Consider the following 23,234-nt stretch of genomic DNA (forward strand, 5'->3'; position numbering starts at 1 on the left):
TTCTGCCTAGCATAATCTTCACTGCCCTAACAGTGCAAGCCACCAACATATGCTGCTCTGCACCAAACAGCAAGCAGGCAAATTACTACACTGCTATCATGAGACACTTGTTGACAAGATGAATGCTTCTTCCCCCGTTGGCCATGGATGGCATTTAGAAAACAAGGAGCTCGCCATCACCCAGATGACAAGAAGTCCAGCAGAAGATACTATTGTATGTTGCAGGCAGTCAATTATGCCTGCAAGCATGTGAAATGTCAAACAGGGAGGTGTCCCTGTCTTGATGCTGGGCTTTCCTGCGCAGAATTGTGTAAGTGTCAGAAGTGCGAGAACATTGGCAAAAAAGCTGCTGAACCTGTCATTCTCAATGATGATATGTCGATGAAAAAGAGGCAGTTATTGTCAGAATGGGAAATAAAAATGTATTTTATTCTGGGAATAAGCACTACAGTGCCAACTGCAATACACATAAATCAAAACGAACAATAGACTTGACTAAGAAAATAAAATTCATACCAAACCAGATAAGCTGTCACTTAGAAATATTTGAGAAATAAATGTCATATACTAGGAGATTCCTGTAAAAAGGTTTGTGGTTTGTTTTTTCCCCAATGCTATTGCTGAGGAATATATGCTTATTGTCAAAGAAAATAGTAATATTTTGGGTAGTTACATTAAAAAAAAAAAGCATTAGATGTATTACATTTATCATTTCACATAGTTAGGCTGATGAACAAATACTTCTCTTGAGGGGAAATGCTAACATAGTTCAGACTACAGTGAAAGATGAGTGTTGCCAGGAAAAACAAGTTATGGCGATGGAGATAATACCTTGACTTATACTTACTACCAAAAAGTAGACATGGTAATGTATTGCACATTATCTGTTAGACTGATGATTGTCGAAACATTGATAATATAAAACACCCCAATAGGGGAAGAATTTTTAGTTCTTTAGCACATTTTATTGTCTATAAATACCAAAAAATAAATGAATCTTCATCCAAATTGGCTATTTGCAATATTTTTTCTTATGTATGACTTCTGAGTTCCTCAGTCCATTCAGTCTTTCCTTTAATATACTTACCTATACATGTCAATCATTTTCAGCCAATATAGGCCTTTTACAGGGCAAATATTAATGAAGTGTAGGCACCCTGTACTTCAGGGGCCTTGGAACTTGATTGGGAGTTTACAGTTGGGAAGAGCCTGGGAGACTACAACTCCCATGATGCCTTGGGGAAGAGGGGAGAGACACTTCCCCCTTCCAGAGGGACAGGGAATAGCATGTGGGGGACTCCATTTTGGTGCTAGGGTGGAGTGCAGCCGAGGCTGGAAGCTGCTGGCTGACTGCTGCTGGCTACTGCCTGCTGCTGGGGTCCCAAAGCTGCGGCTGAGAGCCTGCTGGAGCCTGTTCGAGCAGGGAGCTTCGGAGGTTGGTGGCATTGCCCAAGCCAGGGCAGGGACTGAGCCTAGAGCTGCCTGAGGTGGGCCTGCAGTGGAGGTAGTGTGAGTGCCACCCCCCCTGTTGTTTGGGGCAGGGCGTGTAAGGGAAGGGGTACTGCACAGAGACTTTCACTAGGCCTGAGAAGAGGCAGAGGGAGAGTCTTTTCAAGCAGGGCCAGGACTGCAGACATTTCGTTGGGCCAGCTCCAAACCACCAGCGTGACAACTGGGCTGAACTGGAACACCGAACCCACAGAGTGCTGTCTTCTGCAGATCTTCAAGCGCGCCCACGCAAGCAAGGGGTTAGGGCTCTGAACTCTTGGGGAGTGTACACTCTGCAGGTGGGGTACACAGTGGCAATGTAAATGGAAGTTTAGACAAGTTTCATTTGTTTTCATACTAATTTTATTAATTGGTTTATTCAGCTGCCCTGTGGATTTAATATAATAGTGATGTTTAGTTTCAGTCTGTTATGCCATATTTCTTTAATTTGTTAAGTAAAGTTGTGTTAACCCTAATTTAAGTATATTGGATGTTTAGTTTGCATAAGTGCAATTGTTAAGTTAGACCTGTCTCAGATTATTATTATCATCAGACTAGGTTTAGTCCTGGAAGCTCCCAAGGCCCGCTATTAAGCGTGTGCAGGGGCCAGCCAGGTGGAGGCACCGCCAATTTTAAATTCCTTTAAAAGTAAAGGGACTGCAGCAGAGGGGTGGATAGAGGATTCCCACCTATCCTACATCACCGCTGGGATACTCAGGATCTCCTTTGTTGTTAACAACCTTAGCGCCCTTGCACACAGGTGAGTGTTGCCGGCTCCCAAGTAACCCAGAAATAGAAGGGGGTTACAGAAGTTATGGACACGAACGCTTTGTCAGTATGGTGTCAAAATTGGTGACTTTGATGACAGAAAACTGCAGGATTTCTTGTGGAGAACTTTTAGCACAAGGTCTTCCAGATTGTTGGCCACAAAAATCTGCAGAGAGTCAGTAGCACTCCGGTTTCTAGAACAAACTCATTTTCTAAGTATCATAATGGGCCTCACTGTACTGCCTACATTGTGTATGCATTACGATACAATCTTTATTTATGTGATCATTTACTGTTTTTTCGCAGGACCCCTGCCTTATTCACTGCACAGGATGATTAATTATCATCATCAGTTAATCAACAGTTAATGAGCAGTTATTCACTATTTTGTTTTCTCCCTATTGTTCAATGTGTGACCCTAGGCCTTATTTACTACAAGCTGTTGAAACGCTGCTCTGAAGACAGACATTATTTCCTACTGGGTTTTTCTATGGCACTGAAAGCATGACTGTCATTAGACCTCAAGTACCCAGGTTTCATCCACCCCCCGCATTGTTCTCAATGCACTTGTATATGTATATGATGATCCTATGTTTCTCATTTCTACCTCTGCATCTGACGAAGTCAGCTGAGCCTCACAAAAGCTTATGCCTGCTAAAATTAAATTTGTTAGTCTTTAAAGTGCCATAGAACTCTCGTTGTTTTTGCTGTATACAGACTAACATGGCTACCCCTCTGGAATTGATTAATTTATTTCCATAACGTCTCTGTGAGATAAGGAGGCATTATTATCCCCATTTTTCAGCTGGGGAACTAAGGCACAGAGAAATTAAAGTCAAAAGCATCCACTAATTTTGAGTGCCCAAGATGAGATGAGTTTTTCAAAGTACATAGCAGTATAAAATACTTTATAAGCCCCTCCCCCCCCCAAATCACAGAAATGTAGGGCTGGATGGGATCATGAGATGTCATCTAGTCCAAGGTTTCTCAACCTATGGGTCGGACCCAAACTTGGGTCATCAAAATATTTCAAAGGATCGCATGGCAACTCCTGTGGTTCCTGCCGCACAGGGCTGCCAGGACTCACCTCCCAGCTCCAAGCACTGCAACCTCTGGGGTTCCAAGCACCACGCAGGTTTAGCCCAGCCATCATGATGATGGGAGTCCGGATAAGCCAAATTTAAGTGAGTGGCACTGCAACCTCATGATCCAGGTCACAACACCACTCACACAAATTTGGTCCAGTCAGGGGGGCAGGGCCAAACCTGAGCGGTGCTGCAACCCTAGAGTTTGTAGTGCACAGAGCAAAGAGCCAAGCCCAGTCAGTCCCACAGCACAGGAGCTGCAGGAGCCGCCATTGTGGGGTGAGTGCTGGGCAGGACCCAACTCCCCTCCCACCCCCCGGGGGGACAGGACCTGACCAAAACCATCCCTGAGGGCTCCACCTCCAGACTGTTTCCTGGTTTGTGACAGGCCATAAACATTTAAAATGGGACCTGAGTGCAAAAGTTGTGAACCACAGACCTAATTCCTCTCCCTGTGCTGAGGCAGGACCAAGTGTACCTAGATTATTTCTGTCAGATGTTTGTCTCATCTGGTTTTAAAAACCTCCATTGACAGGGATTCCACCACCTCCCTTAGTAACCTGTTCCAGCACTTAACTATTCTTAGAGAGTGTTTCCTAATATCCAAGCTAAATCTCCATTTCTGCAGATTAAGCCCATTACTTCTTGTCCTACCTTCAGTGGACATGGAGAACAGCTGAGCACCATCTTTTTTATAACAGCCCTTAACATAGTTTAAGACTGTTATCAGGTGGGGGACCCTGTTTTTTTAACCTTTCCTCAGAGGTCATTGTGATGAGGTTCATAACCCTTTAGGGCCAATTATGGTGCCTGGCTGCATCTGGAGGGAGAGCTAGACTTCATTGAACAAGAGGCTCAGCTGGGCCAAAGTAGGCTGGATTATAAAGCCAGTCAGTTTGCAGCAGAAAGGGGCTATAGGTAGAGCGTCTACAGTCACTCTCTGAGAACAGAGAGGAGGGAGACTAAACCCTGGTGTTCTAGTCCTAGAATAATGGTCAACTGCAGAGGAGCTGTGAGGAAAGGAAGCATGAGAGGGCTAGGGAGGAAAAAGCCAAGGGAAACAGCAGCAATGGGTAGCACTGTGTAGACCTTGGTTGCTTGTTATAGGGTTTCTGAGTTGGAACCCAGTGTGGAGGGTGGGCCTCGGTTCTCATACCAGTCATAGGGAAGTGGCACAGGAACGTTGGAGATGCCAACCACGTAGCTGGTCTGGAGAAACTTTGTTACCCTGGAAGGGGAGAACTATGACTGAAGGCTGAGTCACGAAGAAGGAGCACCCTGAATCCTGGAGAGCGAGGGGCCTGGTGTGAGGAAGGGGGTGTCAGACCTGAGTGAAGCTAATCCACAGACATGGCCACAAGGAGGTGCCCCTAGTGGTGAGCGAACCCTTTGACAGGCATATTTTCTAAACTTTTCTCATTTTTGTTGTTCTCCTCGGAAGTCTCTCTGATTTGTCGCCACCTTTCTTAAAGTGTGGTGCCCAAAATTGGAAACAATACTACAGGTGAGACCTCACCAGTGCTGAATACAGCAGAACAGTTACCTCTCATGTCTTATATATACCACTCCTGTTAATATACCCAGAATATTGCCCTTTTTTGCATCTGTATCACACTGTTGACTCATAATGAGTTTGTGATCCACTATAACCCTTCAGTTGCAGTGGTGTGTACTCAGCACTTCTGTAAGTCAGACCCTCCACCATGGTCCCAAATCAGGCGGCCAGAAAATGGGGAACACATAATTAGTGACCACCTGTAAAAATTCTGATTTAAGTGACTTGCCCAGTATCATGAAGGAACTCTGAGGCAGAGGCAAGGATAGAGTCCATTTCCCCAGGGTAGCATTCAGCTGCCTTACCATGAGACCATCCTTGCTCTTCCTGCAGTCCCATTTCAGCCACTACACTCCTGCCAGCTGCTATAACAAATGAGGCAGGGGTCATACAGACAAAGCGTTCTTTACTACACACTCTGATTCATCCCCAGAGAACTCTAGCCTCCCTCAGGGCTCTGTTCTGGCCCCTACACTCTTTAACCTCTACGCAGGTGACATGCCAAACACATCATCTAGGAAATTTATATATGCAGATGACATTGCTCTGGCAGTACAACACACAAATCTTCAGACCATCAGCCATACTCTCACCAATGACGTCTCAATAATGGCAGGTTACTTTCAAAGTGGAAACTTTGGCCAACCCCCCCAAAAACAATGGTCTCTGATGTCCACTTAGATGCTGCGAAAGGCTGCCAAAACTGAGCTCAAAGTGACATTCTGCAGTGAGCTAGTTACACATGAAGCCACCCTAAAATATCTAGGAGTGACTTTGGATCGCAGCCTGACCTTCCGATGACACCTAGAGAACACCTGAGACAAGATTAAGACTAGGGTGAGCCTCATAAAATGGCTGGTGGGAACATCCTGGGGTTCTGGTTCCAGGACAATGTGCACAGAGGCATTAGCCCTAGCGGAATACAGTGCACTGGTATGGGCCCAGAGCTCTCACACTAAGCTCCTGGACCCACAACTAAATGGGGCAATGTGGATAATCTTGGGAACATTAATGTCAACTCCAACAGACTGGCTCCCTGTTCTATCCCATATTCGCCCTCCAAAAATATGGAAGGACTCCCAAACTTCCAATGTCCTCTCCAGCGTAAACCAAAACATCAGAATCCCCCTGCATGATGATCTGAAGAATCCTCCTAGAAAAAGATTAAAATCTAGGAACCCCCTCTGGACTCGCAGTGGTACTTTGTTGGATTTCAATGGCATGCAACCTGGAATATCTCATCTGGCCCTAATAAGCATCTTATTACTGCCCCTACTGAAGAACTTCCAGGCTTTGACCTGCGACGGAAAGAATGGTGCACATTTAACCGCATAAGAACAGCTCATGGAAGATGTGCCCAGAAACTCTTCCAATGGAAAATGAGAAGCAGCTCGGACTTTGATTGTGAACCAGTGCCTCAAACCATGGAACACACATACTCCTCCTGCCCTCAGTGTTTGTTTAAGGGTCGCCTCACTGACATTCACTGACTCCCCCAATGCAATGAACTGGATTTCAAACCTGGATGTTGACCTATAAACTGATTGTTGCAAATCAAACCAATGCCATATGAAGAAGACAAAGCAGAAGATTTCCCCAGAGCAGGTGCACCCTACACACTACATGAGGCAGAGGTCTTGTGGCATAGCATGTGATTGAGTAATTAAAGATTGTATCATGATGCATGTGCATAGGCAACCTTTATGTTGGCGATTCCTAACTTTTTGAGTGCTTGCAACCTAAATGTTATGTTAATGTAACATTTTTGTGTGTAAGTTCCTAGGTTTTTAAAAAGGCAAGCTGTCACAGGTCATTGCTGACAGCAAGGGAATGGTGTTACTCAGATATCGTGGGTTCCATTCAAAGCTCTGAAAAGGAGTGTGCTTTAGTGGGCATGGCCTCCTTTACGCCTTCCCCTCAAGCTTGATTCCTTCTGCCCTGTTCCCTCTTCTCTGTCCTAATTCCTGCCTCGCCCTCAAGGTCCCAGCTTTGTTAAGCTGCCTAACTTGTTGCAAGGCCCATCCTTTCTCTCAGGCATTTGGGGAAGAGTTGGGGTGGTTGGAACTATGGGAACTTTATATTAGGATGAATACTATATAATTTATCATTGTTATATTGGTATGAGAATATACATTTTAAATGCTGTTAAGGTGCCTAGAGCCAGAGATGGGCCCTTCTAAAATGATGACACAATAATAGTTACTATTTCATGAGCCAACCCATGTGTGTTTCTTAGATCTAAGTAAAGACTAGTCTGTACTCTTCTGTGGTTTAGAACTAACTATTCTAAAGCAGTGTCGTCATCGTCCCCCCCCCCGGGCAAGTTGAAGAGGTGGCACTATGTGTGGCATTTTATATATAATTCAAACCACAAAAAATCCCCAATCTTTTCTGTGATTTGCCCTTCTATTTTTGGACATCCCCTTTAAAAGTGAGTCCCCTCAGCAGCTGCAACCAAGAGAGGCACTGGTAGCATGATTTAGGAAGTGGAAGGGGTATTGCCGGTCCCATGGGTCATAAGGCATCTGCATGGATGGTCCTGAAATCTGTGGGAGCTCATGTGACCTGCTTGGAACCCAGGAGAGCCACAGGGCAGAACTGTGGTTTATTTCACATTGTAATGACTGGGGAGAGCCCTTCAAGGGAATTTTGTGGTGTTTTCCTCCTCCCAGTCACTTTAGCTCCCTTCTGTAGGATTTCCCATGGGGGTGGATGACCTAACCCTTTTTTTCTTCCTTTGGGATGTATAGACTTTTACTGGCTGTCAGAAGAAGCGTCTGCCTTTTACTGATTGTTCTCATGCTACTTTGATTATATCCTCAGCAGCAAAGTTAAAGGAAAGCTCAAACATTTTCATAGCTAACTGGGAAACATTTTTATAATACATGCATGAACTCAGATTTGAGTCTGTCTGTAGTCTAGGCTTTTTAACACCCTTTTTCTTTTCTATTTTTGTTTTTGTTTTTGTAATTTCCAATGGTTGAAGACTGTGATGAACCCGCGAAGCAGGGGACTACAACTCCCATCAGCCCTCCTTCCCATTGCACTTCCTTTTCCCCCGGCCAAGTACAGGGAAGGGTCCTAAATCAGGAAGTGGCTGGTCTGTTCGGAAGTGGTGGTCACATGGTGAGCAAGGAGCTGTGGAGAAGCTGGAGATAGAAATTCCCAGGAACTGTATACAAGACTGCGTGTGGAACAGGCTGTGACTGCTGGACATTACAGCTAGGCGCAGGTCTGTGTGGGACCTGTGACCGACTAGCAGTGGCTAGGGAGGGAGCCAGTGCACAGAGGCCCCAATGAGAGACAAAACCTGAGCCTGACTGGAAGCCTGCAAGCGTCTGAGTGTCACTCCCCCTGCTCAGCAGCTGAAAGGGGGGGCACTTTATTTGCGTGGGCTTTGTATTTGCATGAGTACAATTAAGCACTCAGCATATGGCATAAGCACACTAGGTGCTGAGCATAATGGAAAATGGTCACTGTGTCTGGTATTGGATTACAAATCACTTTTGTGTTAACTGCAGGGGTAATGAAATGTCCTTCGATTGTATGAACAAATGGCAGCAGAGGTGTGTTTAGCCTGTTCTGATGAAAAATTCACTCTCATCGAAATAGAACTCCACAAGGGTGGACAGATGGATGTTTCAGCAGGGCAGGGGTGAGAAGTTTCCTGTTGTGATTGTATTAGCCCTGCCAAAGAGTTACTCTCAGGCATGGATTTACTATCTCCTCCCACTGTAAAAAGCAGAATTAATGATTCCATTTGGAGTCTTGTTAAAAAGCAGGGACATTGCTCCTGTGTCAGCAGAAGGTTTTCCCATGAGCTGAAAGCTGAAATTCACTGAGAGCTGAAATCACTAGAGGAAATGGGAAACCGTCACTGACAACCAGCAGAGAGGAGCCATGAGGGTTGGTGCCTGCAGACAGCGAGAGCCGGCAGGAGGCAGGAGTGGTCGGTATCTGTAGACAGCGGGAGCCAGTAGCAGGAACTCAGCAAGGCCCAGAGGTGGCAGGAGGCAGCAGTGGAGAGGGCCTGGTCAAGCCCACATCTGGCAGGAGCCTGCAGAATGGGACTGGCTGAGCCCCCCAACCGAGAGGTGGACGCTGCAACTACGCTGGTCAGTACAGGGGAAAGCAAGCAGGGAGAGGCGAAGGACATGCCCCCGTACTCTGGGATGGATTCAGCTCATTGAGTTCATGAATTCTGTTTGCACTGGTTCTTTTTATTAAAAGATTTACTTTCTACACTCAGAGGTGTAGTGAGGTGTGAGAGGTGAAGTATTGCCTTTTGGGAACACCCAGGGGATAGTGTGTGATTTCCTAGGTGAGTGTGGGGAGGCTTGAGCCGGTTTGGTGTTGTATTATTGACAGGAATCCATAGATATAGAACCTTGCCCTTTGCTGCTGCCGGCTCTGCCTGGCAGAACGGTTACATCCATTTGCTTGACTAGAGACTGGACTGTGGTGGGGACCCCAGGCATGAGGAGCCCTGACTCTTAACTGGACTGCCTCAGGGGCCCAAACATTTTCCACTGTTACTTATCTTTAACTGTAACTGTTTAAGGGAATTTGAACCTTTCCTGCCAGCTCTAGTAAAGTACCCTTTCAGTTAGCCATATACCTGAATGGTTATTGGAAACCACTAGGGCTAGTGCCTACAAGGCCTAGCGCCTACAAGTCCTAGCTCCTGCAGCACGTACGGTGCTAACTTCCGAGTTGCACTACACCTGGTACATGACTAGGCATTTGGTGTACTCTGGCCTTGAGCAACCCCAATAGTTACAGGGGTAATCTGCATTGGATACTAAAATACCATTTAGGATATTGCATTGAGAAATAAAGCAATGATGCATATTCCCATTAATTATGTCTCTAAACACTATAATCTTTCTACTGAAATCAGTCAGCGTCACGTAGCTGGAAGGAAATAAAACCTTGTCCCAAACAGCCTCTCTGCACTTCTGGCATAAGAAAAAGCACATGGGGTTGCTAGACTGTTTGCTGAAAATCTTTGCAAAAATGTAGTTCTTAACATTTATAAATTAGATATCTTTATTGCTAAAAATTAATAAAATTCATATTTGGCTGGGGTGTTGCTTGGCTCATGAAATGGGATGAATGCCTCTTCTTAAGCAAAATGCGTGCCAGCCTGAGCACGGTGACTATACCATTTCTGTAGTGCAGTTGTGTACTTCCCGTCTCAGGCACTGTTTGGACTAGACTTTATTTGATCTACCTGTGGAATGCTGACATTTTAGGGGGTTATGTTGAAGAGTGTGTGAGAAATTACCTTAAACCTAAGAGGTTTTGTCTCTGGAAGTTTCTATCTCAGCCAAACAAGCAGTGAGAACATGTACACTTTTATGCTGTAGTTTCTAATCATAATTATGTAAGAATAATGAGTATTTCCAAGGCCAATGCTGAATTCTGCCAGGGCGGAGAAGCCTAAGTGGAAAGAGATCATACATATCGTTTTACGTAAAGCATCAGAATGAACAGTGGATGCCTTCCAGTTTTATTCTTTAACTGTAATACTTTTCATCAGGGTTGGTTGGGTTAATTTGTGCTAAATGTTCTGCTAGCTGAAGAAAGCCTGGAAAAGCTCTTTAAATTCTTCATCACATACAGTTTTAAATGTGACCTTGTCTTTTCAAGGGGCCAAAAGACCTTCTGAATTATATATACAACAAATTCTAAATAATGGGAGCTTGAATGAATGATTTGCAGTATTTGTATGACTATACATTTTCATCCAGCTGTACTTTTCATTGAATATCCAGGTATAAGACACCCACTTACATATCACTGTATATATTGCTTTTTATCCAAAGGAAGTACCCTAAGTCTGGAGGTGGAGTTTAAGAATGGCACTAGCACAAGCTGCAGAATCTTCAAAAAACATTGGAATGGACATTAGAAAATCCATACATTTAATGTCTTCCTTATTCTCTTTTTTCCAGCAAAAGTCCAAAAGGACTGAATGTCTTGGAAAAAAAAATAGAAGATATGCTGGGACTGAAGTTCAAATATGTCCATTCCATTATAGGTGTGAGCACACCCCTGTGCACAATTACTGGAAATTTTTCCCCCTTAGCAGACCCCATAGGGCCAGCTTTGGTGCCCCCTGGAGCTCACCCACATGCCGTGGGATATGAGGTGCTGCTGGCCCTGCGCTCCTTCAGTTCCTTCTTTTTGCCAACTCCAGCAGCAGGGATGGGGGGGTAGGTCACTGAATGGACATGAGCAACACATCTCGAAGAACAGCAGTTACCAGGTAAGTAACCGTCTTTTCTTCTTCGAGTGCTTGCTCATGTCCATTCCATTGTAGATGACTTACAAGCAATATCTTGGAGGTGGACCACTGTCCTTAAGGCCATCTGGGGGCTACTTGCACCGAGGTCTCCGGCTCCTTTTGCTGGTGATGCTTCACCTGGTGGCCATCCTCCCATGAGGACACCAAGGCACTATCGGACGACCAAGGTGGGACTGCCTCGGAGGCTCCTGCTGCACGGTACCAAGGTGAGGGGGAGCGATGACCCGATCTGTGGGTGCTCCGTCACTCTGGAGAGTGTCCTCTTGGCGTCAACAATCTTGAAGACAACAAGACCCGGTGCCAACGCTGCGACCAGTGCTGGCACATGGAATCATGCTCCGATGAGCTACAACATCCAGATCATCATCTGCAGCACCTCTCCCCTCTTGGTGCCAAGTCAGCCTCTGGCGACCAGATTCTGCACTGCCTCGGTGTGGGCGAACTCTTTGGTGCTGGGGAATGGGAATGGTGCCGAGTTCCTTCTGAGGAATGGTCCCCTGCAGGCGATCCAGGTAGGCACCGCCTTCTGGGACGAATTTCTCCCAGTGCCAGAGATTGTGACCGGTGTTGGGAGGGCTATCTCATTCCCTGTCCTGTCGATGTGGGGCACTCTGGCGACTGTGACCTGGAGCGACTTCTAGGGAAGTGGCACCGTGATGACTGCTGCACCCTAGGCAACCAGCTTGCCGGAGATCTTCCTCCCCATACTGGGGATCGCATGAGCCACTCAGGGGGTCCCAGTGCAGGCTTCCCCTGTGACACTGGCCCCTTCTCTCTGGGCAGAGGTGGGGCAGGGGCAGGCATGGACAAGGCCAAAAATGCCCTTGCCGCCTGAAAAGCCTTTGGTGTTGACGGCATTGGTAGGTGCAGAGATGCCCCCTCCCCCCCCACTCCCAGGAGTTGGGAGTGGCTCCCTGGCTGGAGACGTAGGCTCCAGTGAGTGGTTCTCTGCAGTCTGGCTCTGGTGTGGTCCGGTGCTCGACCCTGCCTTCTTAGAGGGTATGGGGGAGTGTCCGTGCTCTGAGCGCTGCTTCTTCCTTGTGGGGATGAAGTCTGGTGCCAAGGTGGAGCCGGTGCTGATGGTGCGCTCTGCACCGATGCCACACTCGGTACCAAGGCAGAACGGGTTGGCTCGGAGGCCGGTCTAACTGCTGTCTCCCTGAGTAAGGCTTTCAGGCAGATTTCTCTGTTTTTTTGAGTCTGAGGCCTGAAAGCCTTGCAAATTTTATACTTATCTTTATAAGAAGCTTTCCCCAGGCACTTCAGGCAGCTATCATGGGGGTTACTCAGCGGGAAAGACTTCCCACAGGAGGCACACGGTGACCGGGGCATGCCCCACTCCCGGCCAAGTCCCAGCTGGGACTATCCTAAGTGACTAACTACCCCTATTAACAGTACTCAAGGTCCTAATCTACCTAACTAAAACAAACAACAAACGATTAAGTCGAAAACAAAGGGAATTGAGCACTTGCACTTGCAAGGTGAAGCAGTACCAGCAACCATCACAGGTGGAAAGATGGAACTGAGGGGGCTTAGGGCTGGCAGTGCCTCATGTACCATGTCATGTGCGTAGGGCTCCAAGGGGCACTGAAGCCAGCCCGACGAGGTCTGCTAAGGGGAAAAAAGTTCCGTGAATTGTGCACAGGGGCATGCACACACCTATAATGGAATGGATATGAGCAAGCACTCGATGAAGAACTCAGTGTTATGAACACCAGAGTTACAAACTGACCTGTCAACCACCCTCCTCATTTGGAACTGGAAGTATGCAATGAAGCAGCAGCAGAGACAAAAAAAATAAAGCAAATACAGTACAGTGCTGTGTTTAACATAGCTTACTGAAAAGATAAAGGGAAAGTTTTTTAAAAAAAAAGCTTTGACAAGGTAAGGAAACGGTTTGTGTGTGTTTCATTTAAATTAAGATGATTAAAAGCAGCCTTTTTCTTCAGCATAGTAATGTTTCAAAGCTGTATTAAGTCTATGTGCATTGTAAACTTTTAAAGAACAACCATCATGTCTTGTTCAGAATTACGAACATTTCAGCATTATGAATGACCTCCATTCCTGAGGTGTTCATAACTCTGAGATTCTACTGTAATTATTTCAGCCCAGGTCGTAGGGTCTTGTGCTTTTGATGCTGGAGCACCATGATTCTTTCCCTGTAGGCGGGTTCATTACATGCACACCTCCTATAGTTGTGGTAAATTTGAATGACAGCGTATAATAGAAGACTGTATTTTAATACATGCATTCGAAGTAGCAGTATTACGTTTGTATGTGCGATATTAACTCTGGCATTTCCTGACTGATGAGTGCTTAATCATGCAAATGTTATGTTCTCATCACAGGTGCATATTCCAACATTCACTGAAATAAATGGGAGCTTGGCTTTTGCCTGCAGTGGGCTTTGCTGACACCCTAGGTGAGTGACAGTGTTTTGCACGTGTGTATTGTTTGCAGTTGCTATTCCATATTTTTAACATCTTGAGTGCATTTTTAATTTTTTTAATCTTTTCTGTTTGGTACACAGACTTGACCATAACTGCTTTTGGCTTATTTGCTTTTTGGCTGTGTTAAGTGTGACGTCCAAAAAAGGAAGGTTCCTGACAAGGCAGCTGCATACCCTGGCAGTTTTTTCAGGCAGAATCAAGTGGACATTAGGAGATGGCTGTTGAACTTATTGTGGCAGCAACTCAGACCAGCTTGCAAGGGCAAGACAAACTTTTCTGTAGGAACTACTTTGGAGGCACCTGATGTTTCTTTGGAAACAATATAAACGTAGCTATCAAAAGTATGGAAAAGGAGTGGAACCTAAAATGTTGGCTTATTAGCTGGGCTGGGAACAATGGCAGGCACAAATCAGGGTTGTCGAGCCATGGCAAATCTAAGTTGTCACAGTCTGAAAACAAAGGCAGGGAGCATAAAAGCCATGTTGAGGGCCTGGATTAAAAAAATCCATCATACTTGGAAAGTAGTTTCTAGTCCAGAAACCTCTGGTACTCAGAGCCCAGGAATGTTCTGAAGGTGCTGAGCTCCTGGTAGCTTACAGGAAGTTTTGTAAGCTGCATTAGAAATGAACAGCTCCATTCTGTACAGAAGTGGCAAGAGGTATGTTAGGAGAGCCATTGTTGGGATAAGGACACTCACATTTCCGCATGGTGCATCCAAGAAAGATAGTGGTACAGTGATGTATTACTAATGATCAGCAGTACAACGAGAGACCACATAATACTTTGCAGCATCCTAAAGGAAAGAAACCTTGGAAAGGAGGAAATGCCTGTTGGTTCCACTCTGTGCTAACGGGAAGTACCCACCTACTGAATCTGTGGTTCTGAGTTTGAGTCATAGGACTCTTACCCTCTAAGGCTTAGATTCTTAGGTCAGTGGGATCTGCTACTAGTTAGTGGGTCTCAGAGGCTTCCTGGGAAATGTTCTTGTAGGACAGTAAGCCTGGAAGAGTCCTCCTTTAATCTAGAGGGGCCAGGCCTTCTAGTTTAAGTTAGAGGGTTCCTCCATCATAAAACAACTTCTGTCTGTGAGCTTGAGGCCAAAGACAATATTTCTGTGGATAATGCAGTAAAGGACTTGACCAAACACTCTGATTTTCATATTTCCTTGTATGACACCCTCTATTACCTATGTCATCATAATGATTCCCATTTTAGGTATCTTCCTCTGAAGATTACTCTCTCTGTTAAAAAAATAAAATTAAGATCCAATGTGATTTAATAATGTAAGCATAAAGTGATTAAATAGATTAATTACCATGTACAGTAAGTTCGACGTTGTTGACTTTGAAATTGGGAGCTCAAGACATGAAATGTCGATCTGTTTCCAGTCATCTCCTCTAATTGTGGCTTAGCTAGCCCATGATTTGCTGATAATCTTTCTTCTTTCTTCTGTATTTTATTGTCCCCAATGGTTTTTTTTTTTGGACAGTTAAATCTAAACATGTTAGTCAAAAAACAATTTAAAAATAGTATTCACCACCACTTGAACTCTTGTGCCCTTTGAAGGTAGGTGCTACAAATGGAATAAAGAGCTGCAAATCACCGTCACGCAGTATCCTGCTCTCACATTCAACAGCTGATTAAAAAAAATCACTTTGTGACTCTCTCAGGTACATTTGGTGCAGTCACTCAGTCTAGCTGAATGTTACAGTTCTGATTTTATTGACCTGCTTCTGACACATTAGACTTCTGTGACATCCATTTATGTATAAACAGAGGATTGAGCATGGTTTCTAAAATGAATGTGTTCAATTTATAAGGAGAAACTACACCAATATCATAAACTTGTTTTTAATAGTTGCAGTAGATTAAATTTAATTTAAAGGAACACTTTTGATTCAAGTTGCACTGGATAATTAATGAGGCCTACTCAATAGCTTTATAATTTTTGTTTCTCTGTGCTCTTCTCTGAACTTCTTCCAAGTTGTCAGTGTCTCTTTTTAAAGTCCTTTTGTGCCCCAAAATGAAAGGCAATTCTTCAAACAAAGCCTCACCAGCATAGAGAAGAATAATTTTGCTTGCTCTACCCCATCTCATTCATTGCAATATAGCACAGTCTCTTTTGAAATGTTCTGTTGAACAGTGTCTCTTCTGCTGTAGTGTGGTTGACTCATTCCATTTACCATCCACTACAGTTCAACCTCCAAGTCCTTATTTGAAGTGTCATTGGCCTCATGTATTCTCCACAAAAGTTATACCTGGCATTTTTGCAGGGGCCAGGCAAAAATGCAAAAACTTGCCTCAATGAGGCCTTACTAAAGTTAAGATGGGGAAGTTTTGGCATGTATAAGTTAATTTATTTGAACATACGGAGTTAAATTCTGCTGTTTGGGCAACCTTCTGGTTTCCACTGAGCTGGACAAATGTAAATGGAAGTGGACACTGGAGCTCTATTTTTAATTAAAACTAGTGATTTCTTTTAACAGTACCTGCTCAAGACCCTCAGCTTTTTGATAACTGACTCCATCAGCATGTTGGGAAGGATTTTATGCTGTTGAAATTAGCTCCTTTACTGATGTGTGGACACAGCAGATGCCCCTACACCAGGGCTGGCCCTAGGCATTTTGCCTGCCAGGATGGAAACATTTTCCACACTGTGCAAGAGTGCTCAAACCAAAAAAATGGCCCCCTTGAAGCTGGCACCCAGGATGATTGCCCTGCTCACCTGCACCTAAAACCAGTCCTGCCCAACACAACAGTGGTTTATGTATTGCCTTGATGTATGGATCATGCCCTGCCAATGGTTGCTGCTTCTGCCAGGCAAGGGAAAGCAGTTACTTCTGACCTTAGTGAAGAGCTATGATCACCAGAGAGACACTTCACTCACTTTGTACCATCTAATGAGCCTTGGGAAATAAACAAATCAGACCAGCACATCTTAAATCCTGTGAGATAGCGAAGTGCTATTATGCCCAATTTACAGATGGGAGCTATACCAGAGAAAGTTTGTGACTTGCCCTGGACGACACAGTAAGTGTTTAGCAGATCTGCAAATGGAACCTGACGTCTCTCCTGCATTCCAGGCTAGTAGCCTAATCCTGGTACAATCTTTTTTTTTTTTTTTGCAATAGTTAAAAATTACTCATTTATTTTTTCTCAGCCTGGTGTAGAAAAGTAAAGGGCAACAGTTTCTAGCTCCTTATATCAGGTCCAGATCTGGCACAACGTGTTTACTTGAGCATCTGTCACAGCAGCCCTGCCATGTATATTCTCCAGCATGGATAGGTGCATGTTTTCTCTCGAATGGCCTCATGCTGTAGTATGAGAGAAAGTGTACAGAAGTTCCTGCTCTATCTTTTCAGTACCATTCATTATTCTGTATACTTTTATCTTGTCCCCTCCTATTCATCTCCTCTCCACAATAGTGAGCCCCATCTTTTCACTCCTGCTTTGTATAGAAGCTTTTCGTATCCTGAGGGTATGTCTATATTGACAGCGGCAAAGTCACCACTGTCAGATCGATCTTTCTGGATCGATTGAGTGGTCAGTGTAGACCCGCTCAATGGATCAGGAAGTCGACACTGGTAAACCACCCCCTCAAGTGGCGCAGTGCAGTGAAGACAGCGCACAGAAGGGAAGCACAGCAGTCGACAGGAGTTACGCAAGCCACTCTACGTAGCTTGTGTAACTCCCGTCGACTGCCACTGAATCTCCAGGTGAGTGTAGACCAGGGCTGAATCTCTCACTACTTGTCTCTGAATCCCCTCAATTTCTCCTTTTTTTTCAATGAAGTGACCAGAACTAAATGCTGCACTCCCCTGATGGAATACAGCACAGGAGACTGCCTTCTGTACCCCAAGAGGCTCCCGTCTTGCAAACAATCCACGTAGGCAAATTCTTCCCTCCCTGTGAAGTCTCATTGACCGCAGTGGGACTCTGCATGCATTGCCTGGCAAGATCAGGCTCATGAGGTTCAACACCTTGCAAGAGCAGCTTTGGGGTTGAAGGTGCCCAGCATTTCACAGACATGCTCAGCATTTTACAGGCATGAAGCCAAATGAGCACAGGGAATTTATTAAGTGTAATAAAAAAAGCAGCTTTGCCTCATTAGTACATTATAGCAATGAAGTTGACATTTACGGCAAAAAAGCAAACAGGTGACTCAGATAATGCCGGAAAGATGCTTTTGTATTACTTAAAATGGAAAATAAAACTGGATTTCATATTTGTACATCGTATAAACACCAATCAGTTTATAATAATAATAAAAGCCATCTGGATGGAAATCTTTACTTGAATGAAAGTAGCTACCGGAGTATTAAATTAGTGATTTGATGGCAGGTGAGTCACAAAATCTTCTAAAAGAGTAGCTATTTCCAAGCTAGGCATTAGTTTATACTTACAAAATGATAATGTGGAAGTTCATCTTTTACAGGTATAGACTGTTAAGATTATGGCAATAAGTAAATACCTTAAGTTAAAATATACTATAGGAAAATACAGATGAGACATACAAATGTTATGGTAATACTATTTGTGTGAGACATTAATACTGACTGATAATTTCTATAAGTATAGATTAGTTCATATTAACAATTCTTTCACCATGTGAATAATAGCAGTGAAAAAGGGACAGTCTCACCATGGGGGACCCAGGCAGTCACTTTACATATAACTTAATGGGATAACATTGTCTAAAACCTATTTTAAAGAAAACATGACACGTGTCTTTCAGCAGTGTCTGTTACAATAGGAAACAGCTTGCTCTCCCATGCAGTGGCATGAATAAAGTTTAGATGGTTCTTGTGCCTGCATTTACTGTGCTCAGCTCTGGCAGCAAAACCTCTTAGTACCCTTAGGATGTGTTTTCTGCTAACACTGCTTGGGGTTTCCTGACAACAGTAGCACCAAAGTATGGATCAGATTTTGTCTTCACAGTGGGTGAAATTCAGTCCTCCCACAAAGCCCTATGCCATGATTTAAAAAAACACGGGAGCTTGAAGTCAGGCTGTCAAATTAATAGTTAGGCACCTAGCTTCTACTGATAATCGATGAAATAGGACAGAATACTCCTTAAAAACTCCCAAAACTAAAATATTTAGGGAAATCAACTTTAGGCTCTAATTTAAAAAAAAAAAAAAAAAAAAAAAAGTCCTGATCTAAGCATTCAGGTGGCAAGAGGGAACAAGGGGAGATTAAATTCATCCCCTACAATCTACAGCCAGGGTGGAGAGCTGCTGTGGGCTGGAGTAGCAGTAATAGCCCTTCTGTGTTGGTTGATTGTGGTACCGGAGCCACTGGATCTGAATAAACATGGATTTGTAGTCCTTCCCTTGGTCTTGCTCTCAGACCACACTTGGCCCATCCACAAAGTGATCTTCAGCCCCAGTCCTGCATAGGCCAACATGGAGACTGGATGCACTGCACACTAGGGGTTAACAGACACTTCTGCAGGGTTGCTCAGCCTGCTGACCCACCTCCCTTCCTCCCATGTGGGGTTTAAGTGGTACAAAAGGCCATCTGCCCGCTCTCTAAACCAGGGCTGAATTCCATCCTGCTGGACTATTCCGTCTTGAGGTATGCTTTCTTTGGTTTGATTTGTAAATGTGCAATTAAAAAAATAGAATATCTACACCCTTAAAAATTAAATTTCAGTGTCAACTTTTTTATGAAATGAAACAAATGTTTTCTTTGTGCAACAGATTCATTACTTTCTTCGGCTATCAGGTATGAAACTGTTTTCAATACACAGAACAATCAACTTATTGCTACAGCTGTAAGGCTTTTGTGCAAGAAGTTTCCCAGTCACCAGTGGTGAAGCTTGTCCCATAACTGCCATGTCAGCTGTCCGCCATGCTTCACAGTAGTTGCTAACCAGCCGGATCCCATTTGCAGCTGAACCATGCCATATGATTTTCTGTGGCCTAAACAGTAATGTTTCAAGTTATTTTTCTAAAACAATCCTTTATCTGTACATTAAATCTTATTCCTAAATCTATAGCAGCCTTGGTCTCTGCACCCCTACTGTAAATTCATTTCAAGCAATAAGAGTGCAGAAAGCAAAGTGAGGAGAGGAAGATAGGAAATAGAGACAGGATGGAAAGAAGAACGGGGAATAGAATAACTCTGATGTCCCAATCAGCAGTTAATAGGAGAGTGGAAATGGAAGAAGAGGGGAATGGAAGAGAAGGAAGGGAGAGGATGAGAGGAGATGGGGACTTATCCTTTGTCACATTTCTAGCTGCACAGGGCATTTTGACTCTTTCTAGCTGGTAAAACTATATTTCATGTAATACAGAAAATCCAATAATGTGAACTCACCAAGATGGATCGGTCATGACATTCCTCCCATCAAAGGAGTATATTGGAATCTGGGTATTGAACTGTCCCCCACTGCCAGTAAACAAAGACTCCCAGTTGTTGAAGAGTATTTCTTCCTATTGAAATTTAAAAAGCCATCTTTTAAAATCAAAGTGAATTTGATGTTCAGCACCATCATTTACCAAGGCTTTTATTGTGTTATTATGAAGCATTAGAGAAATTCTATGAATCCAAAACCTCTTTATTTCTCAAGATACTCATGATTCCATCAGCGTGATCTTTCATGCCATAATCTCTACCCTTATTCCTAGGTGACCTCACCCCATCACACTTCAACTATCACCCTTATACTGATAGCTCACAGATACCTCTGCCCCAGGTTCCTCTCTTTCCTTTCACAATTGTGTGTCTGCCTGACTCTCATTCCAACGCTTTCCCATTATCATCTACATCTCTCCCGTCCTCCCTAGCTCACAACCTCAGGGTAACTTTAGACTCTTCTCTCTCCTTCACCAAATGTAAAGCTTTTTGTTTGAAAGGCCTTGTACAAGTTAGTTCCTGCATATCTCATCTCTCTGCTCTACTCTTTTTCCTACCTCACCCCCACCTTGGTCTCATGCTGAGAGCAATTGGGTCTGTCTGCAGTAAATTGATTTTTCCAGTGGCTTGAATGACTAAACCAGAAAACTGGACTTAAAGAGCCACAACAGTAGCAGGCAAAGGCAGAGGGTGGGATTAACTTCACTCAACCTTATGATGGTCTGAAAGGTTATTTGAAAATTCTCACAACCCTAATAAGATGTGACTTTTACCTGAAGAGAAAGCTGAAAGCAATTTTAATGGTTAATGAAAATTCTGGTAAAACCAAAATCATTCTAGGGCCATTTCAACTGGCTAATGTAATACAAGATAATTGTATTTTGAACAGCTTTGAGTATTCATTTCTCATTCCAAACAGAACAGGAACAATGTTCATTTTGGGAAAGCCTCCTCCAAGAATTCTGAATAGCAGGGGGTGTTTGAATGGAACCCTCCAACCTTCTGAGTGCTGCAGGTCAGATGTCACTCCTGCTAGTCAGTTGGGCTATTAGTTAGTGCTCGGAGCCAGCCAATATTTCAGAGCTGTGCTTTGACATGTATTTCTCAAGATGTGTGTGGGGGAGAGACCATAGGATGACTCAGGTTCTAGAACAAGTGCGATTCTGCTCAGTTACCTTGGTGCAAATCCAGTTTTACTATTGTTTAAGAGCTGGATTTGGCTCACTATCATTAAAGATGGGACATGTGGTCACCTTAGTCTGTTAAGCTCTGAGGGAAGACTACAAGGCACAGGCTAGCATATGACCTTGAGAAACAAAAAGACTCACTTTGGGAGGTGAGAATTCTAAGGCTGCTTCCAAAACAGGATTATTGAAAAAGAAATATCCAAAAAGTTACGTATTATACCATTGCCTTGTCATCTGTTCACTTTAAGCTAAACATTCTCATTGCTTTGTTTCTACTATCAGCCTTGTAGAATTGGGATGGGGGAACTCTGAAAATGCAGCTGCTTTAGCCTAAGCATGAGACATCACATAGCTACATTTTGCATAAGGATACAGATGGGAAAAACAAGGATTTTCCTTTATAAGAATCTTTGACCAAACAGATCAGAGCCAAGAAGCAAGAAAAAAAAAGGAAATCAACTGAGGTAACTGACAAGATTTCTGGATTGCTAGAGACCATCTTTACACAGCAAATAAAGCATTTAATTTTACCTTAAGATTAACTATTGGTAGATTGTATCTGTCTGCCTTTCTCACAACCGTAAACAGATCTTGCAAATGGGATGACAGGAAAGCTCTGTATGTTGACATTAAACCAGCTGCCCGGGCTTGTTGAAAGCATTGATAATCGGCTCGCATGGCACCAGAAAATGGCAAGTTCAAAGCCACCAAATGCAGCTGGAAAATAAGGAAACCCCCCACACTGATTTAAGGTTTAAGTTATAACATATGTTTAGTAATCAATCTGCCTCCTTCCTGATAAGGAAAATGTGTCCTTGAAAAAAACAAAAGACAAATAGCTGAGCATAATAGTGAATTCCAAAGGAGAATATTTAGATTTACCTTTTGTGATGATTTATATTTGCCACTATTACATCATACCTCTTAAAGAAGTCATGTTCAGCTTGATGAGCCATAGGCCAGCCCACACCATCAATATATTGTTTTCCAATAGTTAGACAACCATAAAACCATTTCAAAAACAAAAATCTTTAATTTGAACGGTTAAGATTTGCTAAACACAGTTACTATCACATTGCTTATAAAACTCAACACTCGAAAGGAAATAAATATAGTTAAGGACATAGCCATGCAATGGCCACAAAAATTAATTGCAATGAATCACAAGGAAAAAGAATCACAACATAAAAGAACCTGAACTCTGATCATATGATATTCTTTTAGATGCAATAATTCTGTTATCTTGACTTTATCTAAATATTTAAACAATTTTTTTTGAGAGAGGGAAGTTTAGATTCTGAAACATCCATTTGACAACAAACATGCATCAATAGTCATCATGGCAAAAACAGGAACAGTTATGATTAAAATATATTAAACATATTCATGTTAATAAAAATCAGCATTAATGAACTTTAAAAGTAGCCTGTGTCTTAGATTTTGTTAGTGTGGAATTGAGTCCATATGTACAGCTCAGAAAGGATATGAAGAAAGGTTAGAATAACCAAAAATGATTCTTAAAGAAGATTTTTTAAAAATTTCAGAGCTTCTAAACTGACTAAAAGACATACTTGAAAATTCTCAGAGTAAATGCTATAAATTCAGAGGTGACATATTTAAAAAATTCAAAGAAAAAATTAATCCCTGCTTTAAGCACAAATCTCAGCTGTATAGCTGTAATAGTGCCTCTAAGGTAATTCTCATACTTACTGTTGGTTTTCCATGACTAATAATTGAAACTGGTCTCAGTGCTGGAAGAGACTGAAATCCCTATTAATTCGACACACAAAAATAAATCAGAGTTAAAATACAATGCCCAAATCAAAGAAAAGACAAACTTTCTTACTTCAGCTTGTTGCTGGGAATATTGCAGATTTTTTCTTAGTGAAATAAAAATTGAACTACATAGAATATAAAGTCATATTTCTCTGAGTACAACATCCCCCAACTTTAAATCCAAATACATATTACCCACTAAGGTCCTGATTTAGAAAGTCACTCAAGCCTGTATTTACATGCTGTCTTGAATAT

The 23,234-nt window shown here is 43.2% G+C and overlaps 1 protein-coding gene across 4 annotated transcripts in view; it reads right to left on the reverse strand.

Moving 5' to 3' along the window:
- Positions 1–17,823: 17,823 nt before the first annotated feature.
- COL15A1 (collagen type XV alpha 1 chain) overlaps positions 17,824–23,234 on the reverse strand; it is a 247,966-nt gene continuing 242,555 nt past the window's right edge. For all 4 annotated transcript variants that reach the window (XM_067569856.1, XM_067569855.1, XM_067569854.1 and 1 more), the window contains 4 exons: positions 22,914–22,973; positions 21,735–21,920; positions 19,978–20,093; positions 17,824–19,580 (listed from right to left, as the gene is read on the reverse strand). In XM_067569856.1, the coding sequence (XP_067425957.1) occupies positions 19,364–19,580; positions 19,978–20,093; positions 21,735–21,920; positions 22,914–22,973 (579 nt within the window). In that variant the 3' untranslated portion in view covers positions 17,824–19,363. The remainder of the gene's footprint in view (positions 19,581–19,977; positions 20,094–21,734; positions 21,921–22,913; positions 22,974–23,234) is intronic.

The sequence above is a fragment of the Emydura macquarii genome, unplaced genomic scaffold, assembly GCF_026122565.2.
Source record: "Emydura macquarii macquarii isolate MOO-44397 ecotype Brisbane River unplaced genomic scaffold, CSIRO-AGI_Emac_v2 contig_2948, whole genome shotgun sequence".
Classification (NCBI taxonomy): Eukaryota; Metazoa; Chordata; order Testudines; family Chelidae; genus Emydura; species Emydura macquarii.